Source organism: Drosophila subpulchrella, unplaced genomic scaffold, assembly GCF_014743375.2.
Source record: "Drosophila subpulchrella strain 33 F10 #4 breed RU33 unplaced genomic scaffold, RU_Dsub_v1.1 Primary Assembly Seq420, whole genome shotgun sequence".
NCBI lineage: Eukaryota > Metazoa > Arthropoda > Insecta > Diptera > Drosophilidae > Drosophila > Drosophila subpulchrella.
In genome coordinates, this window is record NW_023665636.1 from 122,482 (window position 1) to 138,202 (window position 15,721).

The window sequence follows — 15,721 nt, forward strand, 5'->3', positions numbered from 1 at the left end:
TCTTGCGCATTTAACGTGCATCATCGATTCGCAGAGCCAGCAGAAAATAAAAGGGTCTTTAGTTTAAGACGAAAGAGTACAATTTTTCTTACAGCAGACAAGAGCCATTTAAAGGAGATGAAATCAAATAAAATAAAATATTAAAAATAACTCAAGTAAATTTGGCACTGGGATCAAATTCCAAAGCCACAAAGGCACAAAACACGAAAAAAAAGACCGCGAGATCGCGTATTAATTTAAATGTAAGAGAGCACGAGAGAATAAATATTCTATCGAGAGAGAGAATAGGAGAATAGCACACCAGAAATTCGGCAGGGTCCGAGAGAGTTTAAATTACAGTTGTAATATAGAGCGTGGGAATAAGAGAGTTTTAGCAAGATTAGTGAGTGTTAAATTACACTAACAACGGTAGGAGATTAAACAAATCTAATAGTTCGTAACCAAGGTTACTCGGTTCGATCTAGCCAGGTTGCGTTGCACGAGTTGACAACACATCAGCGAACAAGAACATATGATCAAAGCAACTTATACGGAACAGCGACCAGGCGCACAGTAGCAACACAATATAGTGCCGACGCTGCAAGTGTGGCACAATCGACCAAGACTCAGCAGAACAGCCCAACAGGTAGCATTGCTGCTGACATTGCATCCTAGATGACCAGCCAACGAAGCCAAGGCCAAACTAGGTCAACGCAAGTACGACATTGCAGATAATGTAGACACCCAGTTCCGGGTTAGAATAGTATTTAAGCCCTGATCAACAACCCAATAAAGATAGTTATCAACGCACCTCATACCTCCGCGGTTCTACTTCCTACCTCTGGGAATAGGGCTCGTATCACACTATCTCAACTAGCAGCTAACCACGTTAGCTCAACCTCATCGCAGTTCCCGCATCGCCTGTGGTCCGGCATTACAGTAACCATCGTTACCATTGCCGCGACGCGATCCTCCTGCAAGTGTATACCTCGGTTAGGCACAAACATTGGTGACCCCGACGTGATCCTTTACCAACAAAGGATCACACTCAAGCAACCCCCTTCCCAACAGCGCTTCGTCATCCAGCGTCACAGGATCGTCAGCTTAATCCAGCTTCACAGGATACGCTTCTTCTTCCAGCGTCACAGGAACTCAGCTTCATCCAGCTTCACAGGATACGCTTCTTCTTCCAGCGTCACAGGAACTCAGCTTCATCCAGCTTCACAGGATACGCTTCATCTTCCGTCGTCACAGGAACTCACCTTGATCCAGCTTCACAGGATACGCTTCTTCTTCCAGCATCACAGGAAGTCAGCTTAATCCAGCTTCACAGGATACGCTTCTTCTTCCAGCGTCACAGGAACTCAGCTTAATCCAGCTTCACAGGATACGCTTCTTCTTCCAGCGTCACAGGAACTCAGCTTAATCCAGTTTCACAGAATACGCTTCGTCATCCAGCGTCACAGGATCGTCAGCTTAATCCAGCTTCACAGGATACGCCTCTTCTTCCAGCGTCACAGGAACTCAGCTTAATCCACCTTCACAGGATACGCTTCTTCTTCCAGCGTCACAGGAACTCAGCTTAATCCAGCTTCACAGGATACGCTTCTTCTTCCAGCGTCACAGGAACGTCAGCTTCATCCAGCTTCACAGGAAACTCAGCTTAATCCAGCGTCACAGGAACTCAGCTTAATCCAGCTTCACAGGATACGCTTCTTCTTCCAGCGTCACAGGAACTCAGCTTCATCCAGCTTCACAGGATTCTGTGTTTCCAAGATACACAACATGTCTACTTCATTCATAGAGGAAACAAGTCACACAAGAATCGATTTACACAATCGATTACTAGACACCCAAAACTTGCTGCAAGGGAAAATCCAACAGCTCATTAAGAATTATGGCAAGGATTCTGTCGACCGACGCCACCGAGACGGCTATTATTCCGGTAAGCTAACTCAGTTAAACGAGCTCTGGCAGCAGTTTTGCGACCTAGCTGAAGAAGTTCAGCAAGCGGCATTACCCACTGGAAGTGAGTACTCTTCACGACTAGTAGCACTTATGGGGCTGGTCAAAAAATATTAGAATATCTCTTCGGACAACATGCCGACTGGAAGCGGGCTTCCTAAGGCCCCCAGAAGAACTTCGGTCAACTTCAAAATCCTAACAGGAGATCAAGTCAAAGGTGACTCCACAATTGACACGGTGATCCGACAGTTGCAGAGAAGATGCAACGAATTGGAATCATCATTAACATTAGCCTCGAACGCCCAAACCGTCACCCCAGCTCTACAAAGGTACCTGGAACTCCATTGGGCGTTACTCAGGCAAGCCCACGACGAATTGGATAGCACACCTGGGGCCGCAGCTCTGGCAGAAGCAGAGCTAGCCCAATTCCACACATTATACGAGGAATACGAAATGAACATGCTTAGAGAAAACGACGCGCCAATGAGCCTAAACTTGGCACTTCCGCCAATTAGCATTCCGGAGTTCAACGGCGAGTATCTAGACTGGCCACGATTCCATGATCTCTTTGTGGAATTGGTACATAATAAACCATATTCGGCCAGTCAAAAACTACATATTCTACAGAGTTCGCTTCGTGGTGAAGCGAGAAACGTCTTGACAGACACAGCCTTCTCACAGGGCGGCTATGACGACACCTGATTGCGATTGAAGGCCAGGTACCAGAACGGTAAAATACTAGTATTCGCCGCCATAGCAAAAATGATTGACCACAAGCCTATAGACGGCTCCTCGCACCAACTAAGGGCCTTACATAACACTATCAAAAACTCAATGAGTACTCTTAAAAACCTCGATGTCAGCACGAAATCCTGGGATCCACTCCTGTGTTTTATTATCAGAAGAAAACTAGACCAGCTGTCTCTAGCTGCACTGGAAAATTCAACGGATGCACCAACGGAAATTCCAATGTTAGGGAGTGTACTGACGTTTATTGAGCGGCGCGCTTGCATGGTGGAGACGATAAGCGCTCAACCTACAGCAACATTCCGCCATCAGTCAGTTCACAAAGAAGAGAGCTGTAAGATTTGTCACCTAGGACCACATAATTTTAGAGCATGTAGCCGCTTCCAGGAAATGGACCCCAAAACGCGGCGCCAAGCCATTATTCAAGTAGTAGGAGCATGCACAAATTGTTTGTCTACAGCTCATAAGATTGAAAACTGTGGATCACCAGGCACTTGTCGAGGCTGCCAGCAACGGCATCATTCACTGGTACACCAAGTACCGACTAGCAATCTAGTGGCCGGAGCAGTAACCATTGCAGGCTACGACCACTTAGGAGGATAAACGCTGCTCGCGACCGCCAAGGTTTTATTACAAGGGCCAAACGGCCAACTACAAACATGTCGCACTGTAAAAGATGGTGGATCACAGGTGAATCCTATCTCAAGGAGGATGGCAGATCTGCTATCTCTTAAGGAAATGTCACCGATTGGAATATCTGGAATCGGAGGAAAAATATCAACAGTAATCAGATCAGCACTAAAGCTCTCATCAGTCACATCAGGCTTTGAAACACTAATAGAGGTATTTATTATTCCCACAGTCATTACAGACCAACCGTCAGTACCGATTGATACCGATCTTAATATTTCCGAGAGACTGCCGTTAGCAGATCGTGACTTTTGGCAACCTGGACCCATTGACCTTACTTTAGGGATTGAGGTTTATTCTCGTGTAATAACCGGTGAACTTCTTGAACTAGGACAAGGCACAAGGCACAAGGCTTGGTTATGTAATCACAGGTTATCTCAATAAAGAAACCTCATCTGATACGGAAATCAACCCTATTCTGGTAGAAGACAGAGATGATCTTGCAGGACCGAACGCTGCTTATGAGCAAACGAAAGATAAAAATCCGATGAATAATAATCAATTTGATATAGAAGAAAGCAAACGGCAAGGTAAGATTTCACTCGATGAAGAAGGGATTCATTCAACGAACGTAGCAATGGATCATAAAATAAAAGAGCCTGAAGATATATGTAGCCAAAACAAGGAAGAACGCTATAGTAGAGTACCTCGACTATCAGATACCCGTTACTCAGGTAAAGGGACCAAAGGAAAATGGAGATATGCAAGCAGCAGATTTAAGCGTTGTGGGCGTTAGAGTGGGCGTGGCAAAGTTTTTTTAATCAATCGATAGGTATTGATAAGACCAATAAATTTCAGTTAAAATTTTTTATCTAGCACGAAAATTGTGGGCGCCACAGGCTTGGGCGGTTTGTGGGCGTCAGAGTGGACGTGGCAAACTTTTTTTAGATCAATCGATAGGTATTGACGAGTCCAATACATTTCAGTTAAAACTTTTTATCTAGCATGAAAATTGTGGGCGCCACAGATTTGGGCGGTTTGTGGGCATTAGAGTGGGTGTGGCATATTCGCGTAACAAACTTGCGCTGCGCTCAAGCCTACGGAACCTAAATCTGAAATCCCGTTTCTCTATCTTTCCTATTTTCCGAAATATCCGCGTTCATATTTACGATTTTTTGAAGTTTGTGGGCGGTTTGTGGGCGTTAAAGTGGGCGTGGCAAACTTTTTTTTGGTCAATCGGTAGGTATTGATGAGAACAATACATTTCAACAAAAATTTTTATTCTAGCATCAAAACTGTAGGAGCCACAGTTTTGGGCGGTTTGTGGGCGTTAGAGTGGGCGTGGCACTCTTCTGAAACAAACTTGCGCTGCGCAGGTATCTCAGGAATCTGCATGCCTAATCCCAGTATTGTAGCTCATATAGTTTCCGAGATCTCAGCGTTCATACGGACAGACGGACAGACGGACATGGCTAGATCGATTCGGCTAGTGATCCTGATCAAGAATATATATACTTTATGGGGTCGGAAACGCTTCCTTCTGCCTGTTACATACTTTCCGACGAATCTAGTATACCCTTTTACTCTACGAGTAACGGGTATAACTAGCGACACTGACTCGTCCGATCGAGAATCAACCGATACATATAATGGTTCATTGCAGCTGACTGAACTTTACACTGCAAGAGAAAAACCAACTTATATAGAACCGACTTCTCATCAATTTAAAACCTACAAGAAGTCTGACTTTTGTTCAACATTTCTAAACTTAACCAAGAAATATATTAGTTTTGTTGCAGAAGGTCCACATACCATAGACGTGCCAAATGATCAAGTTGTACGAGGGCACAATTTCAGTCCCCACGGTAATGTCAATTTTATCGCAAAGGGGAGTGTTAAGCAGCATCAAGAAGATGTGAAGGACCTGAATCACAAACAGAAACCGCCGCAGTTGAAGGAAGGATCCTCCTCGGTCAATGATTTGTTAGGTGCTTTCTATACAATTCGGCCAAGGGCTGACGGACATCACGCCTTAATTGAGGGTACCCCTCAATGGGGGAGAATGACCGACTGTGAGGATGTGGGCTGGTATGTCTGCTTTGCCGCCGTCGAAAACTCCGCCCAGAATCTGGGCAGGATTCTGCAGCAGTCCGTGAGCGATGAACTGCTAATAGCGGTGTTTAAGGCCACCAATGCTGTGCTGGCCAGTTGTGCCCTGGTGAAGGAGGAGAACGCCAAGACAACATTAATTCTGAGGCCTTGCGCGCAGGTCTTTTTGTACCGGAGCTCTGCGACGTCGTCAATAGCGCCTTCCTGCGACGCATGCGCGATGATCACGCCAAGCTTGCCGACGACGGAAGGGCGTAAGAGAATGAAAGGAGAGAGAAAGGTTGGGATAGAAAGGAGTAAAGAAATGCGAAAACTTACCTATGAAAGTTGCAAAATCACTATGACCCAGGGAAGGGGCGCCTCGATAGGCGGTCGATTGGCACTGGACGATAGTGCGATTGATGGGCACACGCAAAATGGAAACATCGTTTATGGTGAATATCGCAGCGAGCAAGTGGCAACGCCGCCCCAGCGATACCGGTAGCTGATGGGTATCGATATCAAGGGGAGTCCCGCTGGGTTTTCGATAGCTGGTGGGTATCGGTGCTCAGTGGGAACAGATGGAGGATCGGCGCGGGAGATTTGAAGTTGCTACGAGGAGGATGACCAGCGCTGTAGAAGCTCAATGGAGTTAAAAGCGTCGAGAGCATCGAGGGAGCAACGAGATAGCGCCGGGGGAATCGGCAGGAGCATCACAAGGACTCGAAGGCTAGGATATGCAAGGAAAGTAGGACCGAGCGGTTAAATGTTTACCGAAATAAAGGGGGAATGTGAGGAGTTGAATAACTGCCCAACATGGCCGGCCGCTTACCAGATACGCGGCGAATACGCGTAGTAACGGCACTGTGGGAAGAGAGAGCTTGGAGAATTCAGTTCAAGATAGTTTGGAGAATTCAGTTCAAGAGAGTTTGGAGAATTCAGTTCAAGAGAGTTTGGAGAATTCAGTTCAAAAGAGCTTTGAGAATTCCGTTCGGGAGAGTTTTGGAGAATTTAGTACGAGAGAGCTTGAAGAATTCGGCTCAAAAGAGTTTGGAGAGTACGAGGAAAGAGAGCTTGGAGAGAAAGAGCGAAAGCTTAACGGTAGATCGCCGCTCTTAGAGGGCGAAAAGTCGAACGGTAAAACCGGGGACTTTGGACTCAGAAGTGCCGTGCGCAGGCGCCAAGAAGCCCTATATAAGTAGGCCCAGCGCTGGAAGCAGCACCAGTCGATCACGAAGAGTGAAACCGTCAAGATCAGTCAAGATACAAAAGTGAACAGTCAGTCAACTAAATAAACTACAAGGGAGCTACAACAAGTCTAGTCGTCGAAAAAGCAGCGCCATGGGAGCCTGCAGAAAGCAAAATTGCTACGTCGAGACATTCGGGATTGGGATACCAGGAATATCCGAATTGAGACGCAGGTAGTTGAGGTCCAGAGGTCATCACACGGCTAGGTCAAGGACAAATCGAACACCACAATGTTACTAGATCTGTGATTTAAAAAATCCCTAGCTCAAACGTAACAAGTAACTAATAGAAAAACTTAGCGAACACACCATACCCCACAAAAGTAAATATGGCACATGTAATAATAATATACCAAGACATAGAAACCACAGTCCCCTACCTAGCAACACCTACACTGATCACAGGAGACTTTAATGGATGAAAAAGCCTCTGGGAATCTCCCAAAAGCAATCGAAGGGGTAGAATCCTCGGAGATTACATTCACAGCAACAACTACATCATTTTAAACATCGGCCAGCCAACACATTTCTCCACACACAACTCATACAGTCACACAGACCTTGCCTTCTGCTTCCGGAACATCAAAATTCAAAGCGATTTTAAAATCATAGACACTCCCCAAGGTAGTGACCATTTCCCATAACAATATAATTAAAAGATCAAACGGATAATATAGAAAGTCTTACTAACAGCCTTAATAACCAAATTCCAGTATTAACTAACACTAACAAAGAACACAGCAACATAAACAAAATACTTGTATATATAGTATTCACGCACTAATATCCAGTATTTTAACTGACTCAAAGCCAGACATGATCTGGAGTAAAATTAGAATGTAAATGTCGTCCAAATAATTAGTCCAGCCTTTGCGTTTGAGTTCTCTTTATTGAATCATTCTTAACTGTATTACAATTCTTCGAACAGGTAGTGAGAGTGTAGCTGCGTAGCCAGAGACGCGGACAGAGCATCGTTCAATGCTTATGTATAGATGTATGTATTAGTAGCGGCTGGCGAAGAGAGGTCTTATGTTCACATGGTGACAGAGCGGTAACGCATGTCAAATATGCCGACTCAGCACTGCCCAGTCCCAGTGCACCCAACGGCGATCAAATTGCCGGGCACTTGAAGAACTGTTTGGGACTTAGACTTGTGTATACATATTGTGGCCAAGTGTTGTTAATGCATATCACTTAGTACAGTGTGCATTCGATATTTGAACAAACTACATCTCCCTCCTTTTGAAAAATATCGTAATTATATGAAGTTATTTTCTTAGTATCTTTATTGTACAAAAATATATATACACTGGTCGGCATAGGTATTTTGACAAAACAAAAGTTAAATATACTCATATTTTGAACTTACTTCTTGTAAACTTTAGCATCAATGAAAAGGTAATTTAAATGCCGTTTGAATGATACAATACATTTCTTAACCCATTCAGTACTTATTGAAAAGGACAAATTTGTGTAAACATCTACTTTTTAAACATTTTTCATCGACTTAAAAACTTAAATTTTTTGATGCAAAAAGTTTTTTCAAACAAAAATAATAGTAACTGCGAAAATAACTTTTCAAACATCAATTTGCTTATATTTTTTATGATTTTCTAAAGGTGACAGTGTCGGAAAAAATTTGTATGGAAAAAAGAAAAATACGGATCAAATGATCCATAAATAAAAAATATAAGCAAAACGATTTTTATAAAATTGTTTTTGAAGTTACTATTATTTTTATTTGAAGAAACTTTTTGCATCAAAAAATTTTAGTTTTAAAGTTAGGTGTGGTGTCTGATGGTGGTGTGCGGTGGATGTTATGTTTTCAATTTTTAAATTTTGACATAAGTCCTATATTATTGAATTTGTATATTCTGTTCACATGTCCGTACTGAACGTCTTCATTGGACCGCACTTCAGAATACAATTTTCTAATATAGTGTTATCGCCGTTCTATTTCACTTTTTATTCGAATTTTCTATATTGGCTTAAATTTACACATGTGCTCGCTCGTCTCTCTTATATCGCAGTGTGACCGTTCTCCGATCTTTACAATATCCTTATCGTCATATATTAGCTTAACTTAGTTTTACATTGAATCGGAATATCGGAATTGGTACATAAATGCGGAAGTTAGCATGTAAATGATATTAATACTAAATAGTCATCGGCATACAGCTTATTCTATGAACCTCTCTAATATACTGCTAACAGCTCGGCCATCCTGACAATTAGATCGTCCTCGATCGTGAGTTTCTAGTTTTGTATCTGTACGTATAAGCTAATTAGAATAGTTATGATATATATGTGCACAAAGTTGGTTAGTTATAAATAAATTAGACATAAGTATTAGATTAACATTTTAGGAGTTACTTTCACACTGATTACGCCAATCTGCCCATTTCCGCAACCGACATGCTTCTACAATTCCATCATAGGGAATTTGGCTAATTTGACAATTTTCAATATCACTTACAACATACCTATCGTTTGGCAAAACTTTTTTAACGATGTATGGTCCTTTGTACTTTGGGACAAATTTTTTATTTGTACCAATTGTGGTGTCAATGTTTCGCATTACAACAAAATCGCCTTCTGCGAATTCTACATGATTTTTGTGATTCTTCTGAAAATATTCCTTGCTTCTTTTCTGACACTGTTCAATTTTATCTGAAGAGTTTTTGCGGACATTTACTAAATCACACTGTGGTATATCATTTCTATCATCTAAGTATTCTGTTAATGCGTCAATATTACAACCTCTCTGCTGAACTCCAAATAACAACACTGAAGGTAATTCTTTCGTAGTTGAATGCATTGAATTATTAATGGCATATTCGGCCTTAACTAAGAGTTTGCTCCAATCCTCGTGCTTAATTGGTTCAGTTATCTTGGCTAGCATCGCTTTTACAGTCCTATTTACTCTCTCCACCTGGCCGTTCGCCTGAGGTGACGCAGTTGCTACCTTAACGTGTTCGATATTATTTTCCAATAAAAATTTTGCAAATTCTAATGACGTAAAACATGTACCTCTATCACTTACGATTCTACGTGGTCGACTGTAATATTGAAAATATTTCGAAAAACAAATGTTAACTTCTTTCGTACTCGTTGAATTTACCGGAAACAATTTAACGAATTTGGTAAATCCATCAATAATTACTAACAAATGTTTCTTTTTCGATATGACTGAGGGCAATGGTCCAAAATGATCTATATGTAATGTATCAAAAGGAATTGGTCGCTTGGGTATATTATGTAGTGTTCGATTATTCGCATGTGTGGGTACCGTAAACATGATACAGTTTAAACAATTTCCAATAAATGCTTCTATTTTAGATTTCATGTTCGGAAACCAATAATGTCTCGTTATTTCCTTTAAACATTTCTCTGTACCTAAATGGCATAAATTTTCATGAACTCTTCTAATTATATGGGATTCCATTTCAGCTGGTACATATAACAGTTCAATATCATTCTCACCTAATCTATAAACAATTCCATCATTCAATATAAAGTTCTTCACAATTCCATGTTCTAATTGTTCTTTCAATTTTACTATAATACTATCCCTATTTTGCGTTATCTGAAGCTGAAGATTAATGTCGTCACTGTCGATTACTGAAACTATTTGATCTTTGTTGTCTCTTTCCTGAATATTCACTACAGGTTCATATTCAAAATTCTCATTTAAGGCTGAAGGGTATCTACTCAATGTATCAACATGTGTCATATATTTTCCACTACGATGCTTAAGGGTATAATTATAATTGGCCAACTCTAAAGCCCATCTGGCAATACTTGAATTAAGGCGTCCTTTTCCTAGACATAATACTACTGCATTACAATCTGTTACTATATTAAATGGAATTCCTTCTAGGTATATTCTAAATTTTCGTAATGAGTAGACTACAGCTAAAGTTTCCAATTTGAAGCTTTCATATCTTGCCTCTAATTTTGTTGCTCTTTGTGAAAAGTAGGCTATTGGGTGGAACTTGCTATCATCCTGTTTTTGCAATAAGATTCCACCAAATCCCTCGCTACTTGCGTCGCAATGCAATTCAGTTTCTCGGTTCGGGTTGTACAAAGATAGTATAGGAAATGAAATTAATTTCTCCCGAAGATATTCAAAAATATTGATGCAATCTTCACTGAGTTCATACTTAGCGCCTACTTTTGTGAGCTCTTGCAATGGTTTCGCTATTTTTGAGTATGCCGGAATAAATCTCCTAAAGTAAGAAAATAATCCTAAGCATTTTTGCATTCCATGGCGATCTTTTGGTATCGGAAGATGTTTAATAGTTGATGTGTGCTCATAATTTGGACTGATTCCTTTTCCACTGAGTGTGTACCCTAAAAATTCAATGCTTTCGTAAGCGAACTGGCATTTACTTACCTTAATTTCTAATCGGTACTCTGCTAAAATTCGTAAAACTCTTCCTACCGTCGTAAAATGTTCATTCAATGTCTTCGAACCTATAGCAATATCGTCGATATAGACTACTACATTTCCTTCGCGAATCAAAGGTTGCAGAATAAAGTTAATAAATCTCATGAATACTGCGGGTGCATTCATGAGTCCGAAAGGCATTCTTGTGTATTCATATTGACCGGAGGGTGTTACAAAAGCTGTATACTGCACTGAACTTTCTGCTACTTTCACTTGGTGGTATCCACTTTTCAAATCTAAAAGTGTGAAATATTTGTTTCCTTCTAATCTTTCTAAGCAGTCATCTATGAGGGGAAGCGGGTATCCATCACGAATGGTTATCTTATTAAGTTGTCTATAGTCTACACACATACGCTTTTCTCCGGATTTTTTCTTAACAAGTACAATAGCGGAACTATAGGGCGAATTGCTTTCTCTTATGAATCCCTTTTTCAATAACTCATCAATTTTTAAATCTACTTCTTTCTTTTCCTGATATGAAAGTCTTCTTGGTACAGATCGTACAGGCTCTTCCGACTTAAGTCTTAGTCTCATTTCATAGCTATGTTGGATAGCTGGGATGTTGGATAAACTTAAGTAATTTAATCTTATTATTTCATTAAGCTCGCACCTATCCTTATCACTTAACTTCGGGTCAATGTCAATACTTTCATCATCCTTAAATACATCAATACTATATATGTATGGTATGCTAGCATTACTATCTATTTTACTCTCATTACATAATTCTTCAAATCTTCTACTGCTTTTCAATGGGTCACTGTCTCGATATGTTTCAATATTCACTAGTCTCTTCAATGGTTCACTGTCAATGTTCAATCTGTTCAATGATTCACTGTCTCGATATGTTTCAATATTCACTAAACTCTTCAATGGTTCACTGTCAATGTTCAATCTATTCAATGATTCACTGTCTCGATATGTTTCAATATTCTGTAATCTACTTAATGTTTCAATATTCACTAGTCTCTTCAATGGTTCACTGTCAATGTTCAATCTGTTCAATGATTCACTGTCTCGATATGTTTTAATATTCTTAAATAAATGCAATTCTACAATTTCTTTTATCTTATCCTTAGAAATCAATTTTATTCCAAATTTTTCCAAAAACTTACGTCCTAAAAGAACATTAGTTGCAACATAGTTGTTGGGTACAACAAAAAATGAAATTTCTTCTTCTCTGTTTTGAAAAACAAGTCTAAAAAATATTTTCCCGAAAGTTTTAATCTTAAATCCATTAACTCCACAGTAGTCCGTCGGAAACAATACATCGCTAAAGTTACTATAAGGAATCGCAGCGTGCTGAATTAAATTAATGGCGCTTCCCGTATCAAACATGGCAGAAAGTAAGGTTACGTTAGGCTTCTGTTGACAATCAGTGTAAAAATATACTCCTACCTGGTTAACAATCGGAATAAACATATTGTGCCCCTCTTCGTCATCTCGAACCGGCTGGTTGTTGGCTGCGCCCACCATCCGCTGATTAATTGTAGGCTTCTGTTGACAATCCTTCAGCATATGTTGGAGGGATCCACAACGGAAACAGGACCCCTTCTCGCGTTTCGACGCAGTACACGACGAAGCGTAATGCCCATAAGCGGAACAATTATAGCAGCGGATTGTGTTCCGCTCATTACCAGAACTTTCTGCGCGGTGGGAAAAATTGTGCGACTTCTTACTTAGACTTGCATACTTCCGAGCCAACTCTTTCAATTGTCCGATTGTTGTAGCTGTGTACAATAGGGCGATATTGGCTGAACGATCACGAAAACCATCAATGATGAACTGGACTGTCAATTTTTCGTCGATGTTAGCACGCATAGCAATTTCCTCCATAAGAAGTATGTATCCTATAACGGTGTTCTTCGCAGGGTTAAAAATGGTTTCCTTTAACAGCAATACAATATCAGCAGTTGAACTGCCATGACCAAATGTTTCTATAAAGTTTTTCTTAAATTCGTCGTAAGTACTCGATCGGTCAACACGCACAAACAAGTCCGCATCTGTGCCCGGTTTCATAAGCATTCGTACGCAGCGCAATTGAAAATTTGTACACTAATTAACATCTCTGCAGATTCTCTCAAAATCCAAAATCCACTTAAGAGCTTCCTCATTTTCAGTGGCAGAAAACGGGACCATGAGCTGCTTTACCATTCTAATGTCATCTGTCGTCTTGTTGTTGTTTTGCATCAATCCGGCCAATATCTTTTTCTTTTCAGCCACCCTTATGGCGGCGTCAAGCAATGCTTCCTCTTCTTCCAATGTGTGTATGTGTATGTCTTCGCTAGCGGTTCCTTGACTTAGTATATCAATTTTGGCGTCTTCTTCCTCCAATGTGTTTTCCGGGATATCAGCCGCTTCTTGGCAACCGGCATCCAACGCAAGCTTGCGCAATTGCCTTAAAGTTGCACTTGCTGGGAACAAGATTTCATTGGCTTGTAGCCACTCAACAATTTGTTTCTTGTCCATTTCAGAATGGCGTCGTACGCGATCGCAATTGTAAGGGAAAAAAAACTGTGTGTCCTCGGATAACCAGAAATATTTACGTAGGCGGGTGTTTAAAAGGTGTCAATCCCACTTCTGAAGTTGTTATCGCCGTTCTATTTCACTTTTTATTCGAATTTTCTATATTGGCTTAAATTTACACATGTGCTCGCTCGTCTCTCTTATATCGCAGTGTGACCGTTCTCCGATCTTTACAATATCCTTATCGTCATATATTAGCTTAACTTAGTTTTACATTGAATCGGAATATCGGAATTGGTACATAAATGCGGAAGTTAGCATGTAAATGATATTAATACTAAATAGTCATCGGCATACAGCTTATTCTATGAACCTCTCTAATATACTGCTAACAATAGATTTGGCTACAGTTTTTGCACTTTTGTCTGGTATAGGTATTGTGACAAGATATTTTGTTAGGTCGCTGATTAATGTAACTGCATATTCGTTTTCTGTTTCTGATCTAGTAAGTGAATCTATTGAATCCACAATTACCCTTTTGAAAGCCCTTTGTGGGGTTTCAGTTATTGTTAATGGGGTCTTGGTATGTTTAGTAGTTGCAGACTTTTGGCATTTGTGACATTTTCTTATATACTATGTCTTTAGACACATTTTTCCAATAATAGTGTCTCTGGACCTTGGCCAAGGTTTTTGTAATGCCTGTAAGACCTCCTTGTAATGGATCGTCGTGGTATGTAGACATTAAAGCTTTTTTTCTTTATTACTTTTGATTACGGTCACCGGGTTGAGTAGCGCTACTTTCAAAGATTTCAATATTTTATTGCTCATATTTTAGAAATTATCAATTGAAACTTTTTCAAAGATATTTCCCCTCAAGTTTGCAGATTTTGTTAATACCGTTCTGCTTTTCACGCCTATGAAAGCATTGACTTAAGATCCATTAGTATACCAATCGCTAAGGGCTTAGAAGCTTTTTCTGTAGATTGCTTAAGCAATTCTATTTGTTCTTTTCCTGCGCAGGATTTTTGTCCACACTGGTCGGCATAAGTATTTTGACGAAACAAATTATAAGTATATTTAACTAAATATACTTATAATTTCAACTTACTTCTTGTAAGCTTTGGCATTAATGGAAAGGTAATTTAAATGTCGATTGAATGATACAATACTTTTTTTAACCCATTCAGTACTTATTGAAAAGGACTTATTTGTGTGAGTATCTACTTTTTTAAGTAGTTTAAAAGTTTACAAGAAGTAAGTTCAAATTATAAGTATATTTAACTTTTGTTTCGTCAAAATACTTATGCCGACCAGTGTACTTTGATTTCTGGTAGTGACTTTCATAATTTTATTATTCGATTGAATATTTTTCAAGTCCTTAATTGTAATTCGTGATAGCGCATCGGCTACATAATTGTCTTTGCCTTTTAGGTACTCTACTGTAAAATTATGTTCCTCCAGTTCAAGTCTCATTCTTGTTAGTTTGGAACTGGGGCTTACCATTGAAAATAAGTAGGTAAGTGCTCTGTAATCTGTTTTGACAGTGAAGTGTGTTATTGCCCAATGAATAGCTGATAGTTCTTGTTCTGTTGTGCTTTTGTTGCTTTCGCCTTTTGTAAAAGATCGTGCTGCGTATGTCACTAGGAGTTGTAGTCCATTTTTGTTTTGAGTTAGGACTACTCCACAAGCTTGCTTGCTAGCATCTGTAAGTGTGCAAAATTCGTTGCTCAAATCTGGATATTGCAAGAGAGTTGGGTTTATTAATGCCGAGTTAAGATGTTCGAAGGCGTTGTCTATTCGAATATTACATATTTTTATATAATCTTGTTATGTGACGGGAATAGTCCGCTAAATTTCTTATAAACCGTCTGTAATAATTACAAAATGCAACAAATCTTCTAGCGCTGACCGCATCATGTGGTACTGGATAATTTTGAATCACGTATTTCTTTTGTCGTCGGGCAAGATTCCTTTATCTGTGCATTTATGTCCTAGAAAAGTGACTTCATGCATAAAAAATGAACATTTTACGGGATGTAACTTTAGGATATGTTGCCTACATTTTTCAAAAACATCAGTTAAGTTTTTGAGCATATGTTTTTCGGAACAACCAATGACTATTAAGTCATCCATATCAACGAATGCTTGT

At 40.0% G+C, this 15,721-nt stretch overlaps 1 protein-coding gene across 1 annotated transcript; it reads right to left on the reverse strand.

Moving 5' to 3' along the window:
* Window positions 1–12,197: 12,197 nt before the first annotated feature.
* On the reverse strand, window positions 12,198–13,372 carry LOC119562325. Its single transcript, XM_037875482.1, has 2 exons — window positions 12,505–13,372; window positions 12,198–12,427 (listed from the first exon to the last, which is right to left on the reverse strand). The coding sequence occupies exons 1-2, from the start codon at window positions 13,129–13,131 to the stop codon at window positions 12,419–12,421; spliced, it is 636 nt and encodes a 211-aa protein (XP_037731410.1). The 5' UTR covers window positions 13,132–13,372; the 3' UTR covers window positions 12,198–12,418.
* Window positions 13,373–15,721: the final 2,349 nt, after the last annotated feature.

Bases quoted from the DNA above. Each gene is read 5' to 3' on its own strand.
- LOC119562325 (XM_037875482.1), bottom strand. From the start codon at position 13,131: ATGCTTATGAAACCGGGCACAGATGCGGACTTGTTTGTGCGTGTTGAC.